This window comes from Hippoglossus stenolepis, chromosome 6, assembly GCF_022539355.2.
Source record: "Hippoglossus stenolepis isolate QCI-W04-F060 chromosome 6, HSTE1.2, whole genome shotgun sequence".
NCBI classification, from domain to species: domain Eukaryota; kingdom Metazoa; phylum Chordata; class Actinopteri; order Pleuronectiformes; family Pleuronectidae; genus Hippoglossus; species Hippoglossus stenolepis.
This window is the reverse complement of record NC_061488.1, coordinates 25,275,475-25,290,969: the sequence shown is the minus strand read 5'-3', so window position 1 is coordinate 25,290,969 and position 15,495 is coordinate 25,275,475. Positions and strand designations below refer to the sequence as shown.

The following is a 15,495-nucleotide window of genomic DNA, read 5'->3' as shown; positions in this document are numbered from 1 at the left end:
CACATTGCCAGGATGTGTTTGTATGATAATCAATGACTATCACAACATGCAGTGGAGAAATTGAAGGGCAGACGTCTTGAGGAGCCTCAGGGACACAGACATGGCCTAACACCTACTTATTACTGCAGATTCACCTTCAAATGCAGATTAGACCTGTTTTTGAATTCTCCCTTTATCTGCTGAAGGTCGTCAATGCTGCAGCCTTGGCGCTAACACAGAGCCCATAATTAGACAGAACCTCTCATTTTCTGTGTGTAGTGAAGTTCACGTTTACTAAATGTCTTGCATTTTTACCTAGCCTGACAAAAATAAGATTAGAAATATAACAGATTATCATCATACTGTGATTTTGATTTGCCTCAACTGTAATTTGTTATGTTTTTCCTTTTTCTCAGCTTCAAACACAAATTTCCCATCATCATTTTAAATCTCTTTATATTGTCATGCTTTCTTTGTACTTAAATGGTAGGTTTTTGTCCTGCTGCTCCCTGTAGTGAACCCAACCTGGCTCTTTTCTTTCCTGCAGGTCTGTGTCCTGACTGGGACCAGTGGGATCAGACCAAGCCAGTGGACAACGCCCGTGAGGCCATGCAGCAGGCCGACGACTGGCTGGGCATCCCACAGGTGAAACAGATTCCTTTACAGAGGGGCAAGAAATAAGAGTTAATAATATTCTTTGTACAAATATAAAGTTAAAGTCATGAGTAACACACTGGGGAATGCTGCTTAAATCTTACTTACACGTCTATAACCAAAGGCTTATGGCTAATGTTAACTAATGTTAGCAAACTTGAGATATTCAGTAGGCTGTATTGTTGCGTAACTGTGTGGTCTCAGGAAACCCTGGAGGGAAGTTGTACAAAACTTGGTATGAATGTTCTTTATTTAATGGTTAAAGAGTCAAAACACTTAGTATATACATACATACCTCATATACCTACTTTCAAAGACCTCTGATCAGGAGGGGGACCCCAAAAAACCCAGATCTGGACACCCCAACCTTTATTATTATTCAAAGGCAGTAAATAGTTGGGGACTATTTTTAAGATGCAGATTAATCCACATTTGGTATTGAATATTAATATATTAACATTATTTTTTACATTTTATATTAAAGGGGACATAGCATGCCCATTTTACCACAAGTTGATATGGTTCCTTGGGGTCTTAATGAAATGTCTGTAACATACTTTGGTCAAAATACCACAAGGATCATATAAAACAGCACCCTTTTTACCCTGTATAAAACAGCCCTCCACAGAGTGACCTGTTTTGAGTGCCTGTTCCTTTAAATGCTAATGAGCCAGCTCCCCCCTCCCCCCTCTCCCCCCATGATTTTAAACGATATAAATTACATATTTTATATGATATAAATTATCAAATATGCATCCCATACTTTGTATTCCCCTTGTTGTCCTGGAGTTTTAATTTTCCCAATCACATAATTAAATGTCCCCCTCTGCCCATCCACTACAAGCACACAAGCAGACAGACAGAGAGAGAAAGAGAGGTGGGGGCTATGAAGACCATCATTTACCCCCGAACCCCGACATTCAACGGGTACAACAACAAGCGGAGAAAGCAGAATCGCAATTAAAAATACAGAATATCACTTGCCCAAACTAGGGCACTGATTATCGCAGGTCAAAGTTTTCCAACTCCACGCAAAGCCACGCTGCGATTTGCCTCGCCACTGGAAGCGAATGTTTTATTCACCTGCTCGCTCGCACTGATTAGAAGTGAGCGGAAGGCAAAGGTTAACTTGGATATCATGTAGAGAGAATAAAATAATTAAATAACTGTAACTAAAACACTTTCCATTCCCTGTAGTATTTGCTCAGAATAAAAGGTTAACCATTTGATAATGGAGTATTTAAACAGACTTTGCCAAATGTCGTGTTGCAGTGCTAGTTTGTGGGTTGCGTTGCTCCTGTGAATTTTTGACAGTGTTATGTTGGCATGATTGGCACATTGCTGGCAGCTGGCACAGCATAGCGTGCTGACAGTTGGGTCTGTGGTCTCCGCTGTTTCCGCCTGCAGCTCTGCTTCTGCTATGAAACTGGCTTTGTCCCTGTGCCTGCTGTTTGTGTGGGCTGTAAAAATCAGACAATGAGCTTGTCTGTACGAGCATGTGCCAGCTGCTTCGTGCGAATGAGTTTGCCACAGGTACTTTCTGAGCGGAGGTAGAGGTTGCATTGTGGTTCGATCACTAAATCACAACTCATCTCTGTAGATTTTGTGGGTAGATGTCTCCATGGCAACTATTCAAGCACAGTGCATCTGTGGCATCACTTCTTTTTCATTTGCAAATATGCAAACAAGGTAAAAACTACCCTTCAGGTTGGAAATAATTTCTCTTTTGCCATATCTTGTAGGTGATAACCCCCGAAGAGATCGTTGACCCCAATGTGGACGAGCATTCAGTCATGACCTACCTGTCACAGTTCCCCAAGGGTAAACTGAAACCTGGTGCACCTCTCCGACCAAAACTCAACCCCAAAAAGGCCCGTGCCTATGGCCCAGGTACGCACGCACACACACACACACACGATAGTACAACTCAAGCGGTTGGATGCTGGCCATGAGAAGTAATTTCAGCTCATCCATTTACTGTAGCTTCTTCTGGCCTCTCAGACTTTAAGTTGGCATAGATGTTAAAAGTCATGAATGAAGTAGGCACCCACAGCCTCTTCTGTGTCAATCAATGATCACACACGATATATTCACAGGATATTTTTAATATCCCAACTCTCCGTCCCCCTCTGACGTCTGCAGGTGTTGAGCCTGTTGGTAACGTTGTGATGAAGAAAGCTGTGTTCACCGTGGAGACCATCAGTGCAGGGATGGGCGAGGTGCTGGTTTACGTGGAGGACCCTGCTGGACACAGAGAGGAGGTGGGACCATGGTAGCTTCATGGTGTTTGGTTCTCATGAGAAACTGTCCTCTCACTTTTTTGTTACTTATGGCATTATTGTTTATCCTGCAGGCTAAAGTGACAGCAAACAGTGATAAGAACCGCACCTACTCCATCTACTACATCCCTAAAGTTACAGGCATGCACAAGGTAAGATTATATTTAATGCTTAAGACTGACCTTACTTGATTGTCATATGACTCTAAAGACCCATTTATTCATCTATGTTGTATCGTCACCATAGGTCCAGCGTAGCTATGTACTTAACGCTATAGGCTAATGTGAACCCTAGATATCTAACTAAACATCACAACAGCATACTGCAGCAACTGTGATTGGTCTGTATGGTATATTGTCGTCAACGAGTGATCAAAGCCAAGTTCAGGTCTGAATGCACCCAAATGCGGCCTGAGATCTGATTACTCAGACCACTTATGGAAATGGTGTGGGAAGCATGAATGTAACGTAAATGCGTCCTCAGCCAAAAAACAAGGAGCAACTACTCAGCTGACGTCGCTGACCCGCTACAGTTTCATAATAGACTAAGCATATTTTAAAGCTTCTCAGTGTCGATGCGTTGATTTGTCTGTTGCCACCGACACATTATCAACACTGATCACCACATAAGGATAATACTTCAATTTATAAAATCTTTCTTCATAGCTACACATATTCGTTTATTCATTCAATCCCTCCTGACTCCACTCCCTCTCTTTCTCTATACCGCTTGCACCGAACACAAACATTGTTATCAGAAACATCTATAAACTCAAAACGGGTATAAACATCATTAGGTCTTCGCAAACACAAAGGAACATGATAATTTGGATGTAGAGCGAGGAACTGAGATCAGATCACAGTGGTCACTAGGGCTGTGACTGTAACAGCATTACCGCAATGTAATTCAATTGTTTGAAGTGCTCACACTGTGGGATAGAAACTCCATCGCCAACTATTGTTTTTGTTGTGTAGGCCTACTTGCAGAGAGACACTGACGCACATTAATGAGCACATACTGTATATAAACAGGGGCTTTAGGGGATGTGCGGTCTGTACTGTAATAGATTAAAGTCAGACCCTTCAATATACCTTTTAAGTGGGAGCTGAATTTTCACTCTCTCCTTTCTGCTTTGTAGGTGACTGTGCTGTTTGCAGGGCAGCACATCTCTAAGAGCCCCTTTGAGGTGGAGATTGGCATGGCTCAGGGAGACTCCAGCAAGGCTACGGCCCAGGGACCAGGCCTTGAGCCCGCAGGAAACATCGCCAACAAGTCCACCTACTTTGACGTCTACACCGCAGGTAAATAACAGGGACCATGTGAGGCAGGTATGGTTTCTCAACTACCATCAGGTTAGAAATGGAATCATCTTTTTGGGTGTGTTTTTAGCATTTTTTGACTTACAATCTAATTTACTTTTTACTCTTCTTGTGTCTAATCATTGGCACACCATCTCTCTCAGGTGCTGGTGTTGGCGAGGTGGAGGTGGTGATCATGGACCCTGCTGGCAAGAAGAACACAGCGACATGCACCATCGAGGACAAGGGCAACAGTAGTCACCGCTGCACCTACAAACCCACTCAGGAGGGACCGCACACCATCTATGTCACATTCGCTGGTGGTCAGATCAGCAAGAGTCCCTTCACAGTCAACGTGGGAGAGGGTAAGAGTTACAGATGTAATTCTTTTACAGTATTAGGCTATATCCACTCTTTGAAAATGCATCAACTCTGCTACAGATATATCTGGCGTCCACACTACTCCACAGTGGAAGTTTGGAAATGCTGCTGACCCCATTTTAGTTTGAAAACTTTGGGTTGGTATTTTAGTCTGGAAGGGCAGAAACTGAGATGTTTGGAAATGATTACATAGACACTCGACACCCAGAGGTGGCCCAATGCATAGGCAAACTAAGCAGCTGCTTCGGGCCCCTGTGGCCACGAGAGGGCCCCCAAAAGCCCTTGAAATGCCCCACACGAAAGATTAATTTTTTTAATGATATATTAAGTCACTGGCGGCAACCATACAAAAAACGCAACATTATGTTAACGGGCTGGCAAGTTAATATGACTGGTTTAATCAGTTCTTGCCACCGCTGACAGAGCTGGTGTCGCGTTCATGCTCACTGTAACGATAAGCAGTTACGCACTGTGCATAGTGTTAGACAGTCGATGAGGGGCAGACTGTGACGATAATTGAGACTGAGATGTGCATTTTCTGGTGTGTTAAAATGGACGTTTTAACACACAGAGCCAAAATGCTCGTGTGGCGCATACAGTGTCGCTACTAAATGTTTTTCCTTGTAAATGTTACATGAGATTGTGAATATTTGCTCACTCTGCTGTTTCTTCAGTTGTGTCTATTGCTTTGCCCTCTCTTCATGCCTCTCTACTGGATGTTGTGTCCTCTCTCCTCCCCTCCCTCCTTCCCTCCTTCCCTTCTTCTCTTCAATAGAGGCCTGCTGGTATCTGTCCTCTTTATGGAACAGCCTCTTCCTTCTGCTGTCATTTCCTGTTTCCTGGGATCTCTCTTGGGTACCCTGTGTGTGTGTGTGTGTGTGTGTGTGTGTGTGTGTGTGTGTGTGTGTGTGTGTGTGTGTGTGTGTGTGTGTGTGTGTGTGTGTGTGTGTGTGTGTGTGTGTGTGTGTGTGTGTGTGTGTGTGTGTGTGTGTGTGTGTGTGTGTGTGTGTGTGTGTGTGTGTGTGTGTGTGTGTGTGTGTATTTCACCACCTCATCCTTTGCTTTGTATGGGTGTTTTTGTGAAATTGCATGTCTTTACTTGCGACTCGTTTCCCTGTGTAGACTTGCTTTTTTTATGTGTGTGTCATCTGCCTGTAAAGCTCTAAACTCAAAATGACTCAATCATCCCCATTGCTATGTTTCCTTATTAGGAAATTTCAGCATGAGGAAATAATCTACTAGGACATTCACCAACATATGCTCACATTTAGATGGAAGAACACCACCATCAAGCTGTTTGTGTTTGTATTTGCCGAGGAAACGAGTGCCTCAGTTCTTCCAGCTCAGTTGTGGTATTACGTTTACACAGTGACACAATCCTCAAAGAATTGTGTTTGTATTGCATGACCAGCATTGTTTAAAATATGGCTTTTGGCACAACATGGTTCATATTTTCTTGAACTGAGCTTTTCTGAGGGATAGAACACAAATTAAAGTTGCATTGGGTGTGTCCAACCCAGACAAAAGCACAGAATGCTTAAAAAACAAGAAAGAAGAAACACTGGGATATGGATGATATCAAAGTAGTGTACCATTTTCTGAGGCTTCATTTAAAGTTACAACTAATGCCTATATTCATGGTTAATAAATAATTTCGAATGTACTTCATCTATTATAAATATACCATTAGTAAGAACATGTTAACATTAGAAGTAATCCTTATTATTAATATTTTTAATGAATGTTCATTGGTTGTAGAGGATTTGCCAAGTATACAGACCTACACACATGCTTGCTGATGTGAAAATAGGTTTTAATACAATAAAATATCATTGACTCTTTTTGCCAAGTAGTCCACTCCCTGGAAAATATCTTGTGCCCCTTTGGATAGCCTGTGTTCCTGCGGGACTTCCTTTGCTTCCTGCAGGGTGTCTAGCTGTGACTCAGCAGCTACCATTTTATACACTTTTAATGAGGCGATAAGAAGGATACTCCACTTCCTGTGTGGAGATAAAGGCTCACTTCCTCCACTGTGGTCTACGATTTCACTCTGCAGACTAAGATGGATGGATAAGAGGCACAGACGGGTGTGCAGGGTAGGCAGAAGACAGTTGAAAAGCACCAAAAGCTTTCCAGTAACCCTTCACTGTGATGGATGTACCATTTGGATTCGGATGGAAAAAGTTTTGGTTTCATATCATTCATCCTGCACCTCATTCCTCCGCTCCCCACTGAAACCACCACTCAACTCTCTTGTGGTCATAATGTTGGAGTAATGCTGTTTCTCCCTCTCTCTCTCTCATCAGCATGTAACCCCAGCCTCTGCAAAGCTAAGGGCCGTGGTCTGCAGCCGAAGGGTCTGAGGGTGAAGGAGACTGCAGACTTTAAGGTTTACACCAAAGGAGCCGGCACCGGGGAGCTCAAGGTCACCATCAAGGGCCCGAGTGAGTTACGCAGCACACACCAGTGTCTTTTTTTTTTTTATCTTCTCCATCTGAGGTAACATAACATTAGGCAAAATCTCAAAGACAGTAAGTAGATTTGAAACCAAAATGGGATAATTACTTTAGAATTAATTCTTTCCCATTAATGCTACACATATGCTCCCATGATGGAAATTTAGGAGCACAGAAAGACCTTTAGAGGCACAATGAAAACTATTCAAATATTGTACAAAATGTTATTGATTCCACAGACAGTCAGAATCAGGGAGACAAGAAAATAAAAAAGGCAATAGAATAAAAAATTTAAATTAAATAGAAACAGAATATGTACTTAATATACATCTTTCACTACGGAAATATAGTTTTGTAAAGAAATGTACTTGAATAAAGTGCCATGGCACAGGATGGTAGGATAGACGTATCCATATAAATGCATATATCGACTGTTTATGTGTATATAAGCAGCTATGTACATATAGATATACGTTTCTTCAAAGAATCGCTTCATCTAGGTTAAAGCTACATACAAATAGTTATCAACCCATGTGATACCAATGTGCATCACTGTGTTTACAGAGGGTCTGGAGGAGCCGTGTAAAAGGAAAGATCTCGGAGATGGTGTGTATGAATTTGATTATTACCCCACCACATCTGGAACATACACCATCACCATCACCTGGGGAGGACAGCACATCCCCCGCAGGTACACACTCACTCATGTCTAACAAATACCACAGGTGGAGTGTATCTGTCATTGTAGCTCAATGCTCTCTGCTCTGTTAGTCCCATTGAGGTCAAGATTGGTGCAGAGGCCGGCCAGCAGAAGGTGAGGGCCTGGGGTCCAGGACTGGAGTCCGGTATTGTTGGCAAATCTGCCGACTTTGTCGTGGAAGCTGTTGGAGACAACGTTGGAACACTGGGTAAGTATCTCCGCAGGAGAGATGACAGAGATAACACAAGTATTTGTACAAATCCAACATTTAATGTTCAGTAAAGCGCTGAAAGGCTCTTGTAAGCCATTTTTGTTTATTTTCCATGTGCAGGTTTCTCTGTGGAAGGTCCATCTCAGGCCAAAATTGAATGTGACGACAAGGGAGATGGATCCTGTGACGTGCGCTACTGGCCCACAGAGTCTGGAGAGTACGCTGTGCATGTGCTCTGCAACAACGAAGACATCCAGCACTCTCCCTTCATGGCTGAGATCGTCAACCCACCAGGCAAAGACTTCTACCCTGACAAGGTTTGCACACGCCCACAGACACATGCAGTCTGTATATCATGCAGCTGCTGAACAGACAATTTTAGACAATTTTAACTGATACTAGTTTTAAATTTTTTTATATTTAAATCATTTTTATTACAGCTCTCAAAATCTAGAAGATTATTTCTAAAGCAACATGAATGTGTTTATTCCAGGTTAAGGCCTTTGGTCCAGGCCTTCAGAGCAGTGGCTTGGCTGTAGGAAAGCCCACAGAGTTCACAGTCGATGCCAAGCAGGGAGGAAAAGCTCCTCTGAAGATTGTGGCTCAGGTAGTTTCTGTGTGTATCAGTATATGATCAGAAATGTACTGCATGTGTAGTATAATCTGTTTCCTCTTGGACATATGTCTTTATATTTTACACACCTTGATGCTGTAGATCTGTTCCACGTAAGTGTTTTATCAGTGTTAACTCTTGTTTTCCGCATATGCACAGGATGGTGAAGGTGCTCCTATGGATGTCCAGGTTAAAGATAATGGCAATGGCACATACAACTGCACCTACACCCCACGTAAGCCCGTAAAACACACGGTCATGGTCTCCTGGGGAGGAGTCAACATACCTGACAGCCCATTCAGGGTGAGCGCACGCAGACACACACACACACACACACACACACACACACACACACACACACACACACACACACACACACACACACACACACACACACACACACACACACACACACACACACACCACACGCACACACACACACACACACACACACACACACACACACACACACACACACACACACAGTTGTTCTTCCTTGCATTGACACTAAGATCATCAATAAGATCAGAAAAGTTTCTTTAGTTATTAAATTGTTTGTTTTTCGTCACCACAGATGAACATCGGAGCAGGCTGTCATCCAAACAAGGTGAAGGTGTCAGGACCTGGTGTGGCCAAGACCGGCCTCAAGGCCTTTGAGCCCACGTACTTCACTGTGGACTGCGCAGAGGCTGGTCAAGGTACAGCCACATAAAACAGTAGCATTCTTAATAACTGGTGTTACAGCTCAACTCTTCAGTTTTGGTTTTCCAGGCTGAAATGATCAGCTGCAGTGTTCTGATAACTCCTTTGTACACTACAGAGGAGAGTCTCTCACAGCAAATAAGAGATTAAAACAGAGCTGACAGAAGAGTGAATATGGAGCTTTCTTCATCATCTGTTAATGTCTTTGATGTAACTGATTCCTCTGCCTCCAAGTGGCCAAAAAGTGAATTACTGCAGCAGACACCAATTTTCTCTTTATAGGGGCTTGATTTTTTTTCCCCCTACGCTTTACTTGTAGAGAAGTTTAGACGTGAGTGATAAAATGGCTGCAGTGGACGGCTCAGTTCATCTGCTGAAATGATGAATGTGTTATGATGACTTTCGTCTCCTCAGGTGACATCAGCATCGGAATCAAGTGCGCCCCCGGAGTGGTGGGACCTGCAGAGGCTGACATCGACTTTGACATCATTCGGAATGACAACGACACATTCACAGTCAAATACACTCCCCCTGGAGCAGGCAGCTACACCATCATGGTTCTGTTTGCAGACCAGGTGAGTTTCAATCATGCATTCTGGTTGGATGTGCATGTGAAGGGTCTAGGTCTGAAGAATTTATTTAGTAATAAATCAAATCAAATTATAAAATTATCTGTAAAAATGTGTTTGAATGCAGCATGTTTGTTATGTTTGTTGTCCAGGCTATACCAATGACACCCATCAGGGTCAAAGTGGATCCTTCTCATGATGCCAGCAAAGTCAAGGCAGAGGGACCAGGACTCAGCCGCAGTGGTAAGAACACCTGTTCACCAGGTTGTTGAGTGTGACATATACTTATTTAAATCAGTTTCTTCTTTTATCCATTGTCTGTTAAGCTTTGGTGGTGATTATGGCTCATTTCACTTCCTAGTTTTTCTGTTTATTGTAATCAAACCTGTAGGAAACCAAAAGAGCTTATTTCCTGTGAGACGGAGAATTTTCCAGAATTATTTAACTGGCATTGGATTCTTAAAACAATGAGTAGCTGGAGTGTGAGAAGTGGAAATTGATGTAAAAATGCTGTGATATATTACCTATTTTTCGTTCAGATAACTGACTGTGTATAAAGATGGACGGTGCGTCTCCACATTCTGCCACTGTACAAAAGTGAAAATATCACAGATAAAGGTGCTGTCATCTTGTGCTGGTGACATCATCTGGAGCCTACACAGTAGTGGGTCAAGCAGTGGTATCGATATCGTGTGCATAAACCTGCAGGGAACAACCGCAAACAAAAATTGAAACTAAACTCATAAGGAGCATGAACACTGGAACAAACAGTGTGATTCGAACCATCTATGACAGAAACAATCTTTGAGAAAATGTTATTTTACGGTATCTTAGATTTTTTGGGTTTGGTCCGTGATCTATACTGAAGCCAATAAAAAGGGGGCAGTCAAGATGCATTTGGCTTCACTTTTGGGAGCTGTCATGTCGTCCATCTTTATTTACAGTCACTGGGTCAGACTCGCACTAACTGAATGAATGGCCTCTCTCTCTCAGGGATTGAATTAAACAAGCCCACTCACTTCACTGTGAGCACTAAAGGAGCAGGAAAGGCGAACCTGGACTGCAACTTCAGCGGCCCGACCAAAGGAGAAGCCGTTAAGGACTTTGAAATCATCAACAACCATGACAACACACACACTGTGAAATACACACCTGTGCAGCAGGTAAGATACCAACCATCGTGGTGAAGATCCAGTCTCTCTCCAGCTTCCCTCTGAGTCTCTCTACACATATTCAAGGAAAAGTTTGTTATTGTGGGAAAAAACATTTATTATCCAATACCACTCATGTCATTGTGCAAAGTAAAATGGCCGTTCTCTTAGACTACATCCACATTACTACGTTGTCATTTGAAAACTCATCAACTCTGCTATGGATACACCTGCTGTCCACACCACTCTGGAGTTTTAGAGCCGCTAAAACGGAGAAGTTTGGAAAAAATTGCGCAGACTCTCAGAACCTCTTGCTGATTAGGTCTTTTTCGGTCACAATGTAACCATGGATCAGGCTAGTATCACATGACCCCCTTACACAAAAAAATCGCAACATGTATAATCAATTACAAGTGTTGCTGTCCCTGTTGTCTTAAGTCAAATTAGTGCAGTTATATTCTGCATTTTACAACTGATTACATGTGTAGGAGAAGAGATGTTATTAGAGCAATCTGCGACAATTCCGCAACTAACAACCAAATGCTTCCTGTTTACGCACGTGCATGTCAAGTGTAAGTGAATGGGCACATAATAGGTGTTCAGGTGTGTTAGTATGGTGCAGGATTAAAACTGATAAGAGCCAAAAAGCTTTTGTGGACCGAAATCGTTTAGTGTGAAAATGGCGTCTACATGAAAATGTAGTAGTATGGATGTAGCCCTCTACTAGTTTATCACTCGGTAGTTAATGAGGATACAGTATCGATGTACAAATCCAGTGAACAGGCAGATTTTCCAAAATGGGAATATTGGTTATATTGGTTATATATTATTTTATACAGTAAGTCAAAGCTGCGTCATTCTTTCCACCATTACCTACTTCATAATCTGTGTGGTCACATATGTGTATCTCTGCTCCCCTTCCTGCCCCAGGGTCCTCTGGGAGTTGCTGTGACCTACGGGGGAGATCACATCCCCAAGAGCCCCTTTAACGTTGGTGTGGCACCCACACTGGACCTCAGCAAGATCAGCATCACAGGGCTCGGAGACAGTACGTTCTCTCCTGTCATTGTTCTTGCTCCTCCACCCCATACAATTTCAGTTTTCACATGAAGCAGGATTTCATGTTTAACACTAACAACTCAAGCTGAATGGTGTTTCTGTTGCTCAGTTTTTTATTTTGTCATGGATACAGAGTTAGAATTCTCTCAACCTATAGATTTTCTCCTGTTTGTATGGAAGCCCGTTTCTCTTAGTGGTAGAAAGTAGTATCCCAGGCTAAGTCAAAAAGTTTTCCTAGAATTTCATCATTCACCCCATGATTTTGGTAAAAAATCTGGCATTATACCTCAGTAGCCTGACTCACTAAGTGAATAATTTGATCATCAAAAAACATTTTTTTATCTTTTTGTGGTTTCACAACTGTCAGTCATATAATCATATAGAATAGTCTTTTTCCAGCTGGATCAGGAGTGTTGGTGTGTTTTCAAATCTTCTGCATTCTGTGTGTCCCCATAGAGATGACTGTTGGCAAAGACAAGGAAGTCACTGTCAAATCGAAGGGTGCTGGGGGTCAGGGAAAGGTCGCCGCCAAGGTGACTGGACCGTTAGGAAAACCAGTCGCCAGCAAGGTATGACACATAATTGTGATTGAAAACAAGGCCCAATCCCATTTCACCCCTTGGCCCTACCCCTTGTTTCCGAGGGTTATCTTGTCCCTTGAAACGGAGTCACAAGGGTAGTGGTTGAAATCGTCCCCTACGAATTGGGACAGCCCTTCAAGAAGCCGTTATCATCAGTAGTCGTCGCGAAAAACCGACATGTCATCGGTAGTTGTTGATGTAAATAGTCGAGACAGTTGAGACATGACATTATGGGGAAAAAACAGGATTATCATGCATAAAAAAGATTGCTAGCATGCTAAAGCTAGTATGCTAAAGCTAGCACGCCCGCGATCTTTTTTCGTGGGCGTGCTAGCCCTTACCCTTGTCCCTACCCCTCTGTCCAAACAGGTATTGGGACAGCCTACCCCTACATGTGAACGCGCAAAGGGAAGGGCCAAGGGGTGAAATGGGATTGGGCCCAATTCTTCAGAATTTTGGTGTTGAAGATTGAGATAAGACTATATATTTTGTGTAAGGTTGTTAATTATAGAAATCCTGCTCATACTTCTTGTTCCAGGTTGAGCCCGGGTTGAGCCCAGAGACCAGTCAGGTTAAGTTCATCCCCCGGGAGGCGGGGCCATACCAGGTTGAACTGACTTATGATGGTATTCCGATTCCTGGATCTCCCTTCACTCCCACAGCATACCCGTCCACAGACCCCTCCAAGGTCAGTGCCTGTTACTGACATACTGACAGGCTCTGTTACGCATTCCATAGTGTGTATGAAAATAATGTAAAACTGGAAAGCTGAAGTAATTTTGTAGCTGACACAGTCACCTTTCTTCTCAGGTACGCTGCTCTGGCCCAGGTTTAGAGCGCGCCAAGGTCGGAGAAACAGGGGAGTTCATTGTGGATTGTACCAACGCTGGCCCCGCTGAGCTGACCATCGAGATCATCTCAGACAGCGGCACCGAGGCCGAGGTTCACATCCAGGACAACGGAGACGGGACCTACACCATCACCTACATCCCTCTCTACCCAGGCTCGTACACTCTCACCATCCGCTACGGTGGCCAGGATGTGCCCAACTTCCCCGCTCGCCTCAACGTGGAGCCTGCGGTTGACGCCAGTGGAGTCCGTGTGTTTGGACCAGGAGTGGAGGGCAAAGGTAAGATAAGCTGCTGCAGAAGATTGAAAAACTCTACACGTGGTTTGATGTGCATCTTAAATAGTGTTTTGTTCACTATATTTTCTGTATTAAAGATGATGTATTTCCATTCTGTAAATTTGTCATCTTTTGTCATCAATTATGTTCTAATTATTTTCTTGTTTTCTAGACAAAATGTTTTGACTTTATATTGAGGACCCCAATGTGCTTATTTCTCCTTTGTTTATCCATTTGTACTGCAAAATAGCCGACGAATAGACGTCATGTTACCTTTTATAAAGTAATTCCAGGGGGCACCACATGTTTGAAAACTGGTTGTAAAAACAAAGAGTGCTCTCTTAATATTATATAAGCCTCTATCAGACAGATGTTTCTTGTCCTATGATTTTAGGTGTTTTCCGTGAGGCGACCACAGACTTCACTGTGGATGCTCGTGCTCTCACACAGGCTGGAGGCGACCACATCAAAACGCTCATCAGCAACCCGTCTGGCAGCCGCACGGACGCCCTGATCACAGACCTCAGGGACGGTACCTACAACGTGGAGTACACTCCCTATGAGGAGGGTGAGTATGGATGTCATAATTTGTGCAGACTTTGTGGGTTCATCGTTGGATTTTCTGCAACTTGAGCGTGTCACTGTCTTGATATTTTGTGCGTGTGTTTGTTTCAGGCCCACACAGTGTGGAGGTTTGCTATGCCGGCTCTCCAGTGCCCAAGAGTCCGTTCCGTGTTGCCGTCACTGAAGGCTGCGACCCAGCTCGTGTTCGCGTGCACGGTCCTGGCCTGAAAGGTGGCATCACCAATAAGCCCAACAAGTTCACAGTCGAGACCCGGTAAGTGAAGTGAGACCCAACACTGACTTGGAAGAGTTCAAGATGGAAAATGTCACCGATGTTTTACCTGCTCACATTTTTTATGTCAACTTCCCTCTGCAGGGGAGCAGGTACTGGTGGTCTTGGTCTAGCGATGGAGGGTCCATCTGAGGCAAAGATGTCCTGCACCGATAACAAGGATGGCAGCTGCAGTGTTGAGTACATCCCATACGAGCCTGGCACATACAACCTCAACGTCACCTACGGAGGACAGCCAATCAAAGGTACTGTCACAGCTGGCTAAAATATTCAGTGTCCAAATCACCCACTCACTCACTACCCCCTACTCACTGTATAGTGACTTCTATGTAGAGGACTATATAGTGAGCTAAATCAGCAAGAGAAAAAACGCTTTAGGACACTACTCATTTTCTTTCTGACACAGGATTATGACATACAACAAGAACAACGTTGGCCTGTGGAAACATTTTAAATGTTTATTTTACAGTATAGACCTGTCTGTCTTTATCGTCATGATAATTTGGATATCTTTGATAAGAATAACAAGGAGCAGAATCACCAGAGAGAGAAGGCTGTCCTCTATATAGTTGACTATATAGTGATTAGTTGGTGATTTCATTCTATATAGTATGTTAGTAAAATTTGAAAAGACACTTTCTAACTTTGCTGATGTGTTGTCTGCACAGGTAGCCCATTCTCTGTGCCAGTCAGTGACACAGTGGACAGTACCAAGGTGAAATGCCAGGGTCCAGGCCTGGGCAACAACGTCAGGGCCAACATTCCTCAGGCATTCACAGTGGACGCTTCCAAAGCTGGAGTGGCCCCACTGCAGGTCCGTGTGCAAGGACCAAAAGGTAAGTGTGTGTTCTAATGTATTTTTTTTAATGTGTTGTCACAC

General features: G+C 43.4%; 1 protein-coding gene across 3 annotated transcripts in view; it reads left to right on the top strand.

Moving 5' to 3' along the window:
• flna (filamin A, alpha (actin binding protein 280)) overlaps positions 1-15,495 on the top strand; it is a 50,001-nt gene that overhangs the window by 20,444 nt on the left and 14,062 nt on the right. For all 3 annotated transcript variants that reach the window (XM_047340143.1, XM_047340144.1, XM_047340142.1), the window contains exons 4-27: positions 527-624; positions 2,376-2,523; positions 2,776-2,894; positions 2,987-3,064; positions 4,051-4,213; positions 4,375-4,575; positions 6,898-7,035; positions 7,612-7,738; positions 7,819-7,955; positions 8,079-8,275; positions 8,452-8,565; positions 8,731-8,874; positions 9,146-9,269; positions 9,688-9,848; positions 9,995-10,085; positions 10,836-11,005; positions 11,924-12,041; positions 12,509-12,621; positions 13,172-13,321; positions 13,444-13,762; positions 14,154-14,327; positions 14,435-14,597; positions 14,700-14,860; positions 15,284-15,451. In XM_047340143.1, the coding sequence (XP_047196099.1) occupies positions 527-624; positions 2,376-2,523; positions 2,776-2,894; positions 2,987-3,064; positions 4,051-4,213; positions 4,375-4,575; positions 6,898-7,035; positions 7,612-7,738; positions 7,819-7,955; positions 8,079-8,275; positions 8,452-8,565; positions 8,731-8,874; positions 9,146-9,269; positions 9,688-9,848; positions 9,995-10,085; positions 10,836-11,005; positions 11,924-12,041; positions 12,509-12,621; positions 13,172-13,321; positions 13,444-13,762; positions 14,154-14,327; positions 14,435-14,597; positions 14,700-14,860; positions 15,284-15,451 (3,576 nt within the window). The remainder of the gene's footprint in view (positions 1-526; positions 625-2,375; positions 2,524-2,775; positions 2,895-2,986; positions 3,065-4,050; positions 4,214-4,374; positions 4,576-6,897; positions 7,036-7,611; positions 7,739-7,818; positions 7,956-8,078; positions 8,276-8,451; positions 8,566-8,730; positions 8,875-9,145; positions 9,270-9,687; positions 9,849-9,994; positions 10,086-10,835; positions 11,006-11,923; positions 12,042-12,508; positions 12,622-13,171; positions 13,322-13,443; positions 13,763-14,153; positions 14,328-14,434; positions 14,598-14,699; positions 14,861-15,283; positions 15,452-15,495) is intronic.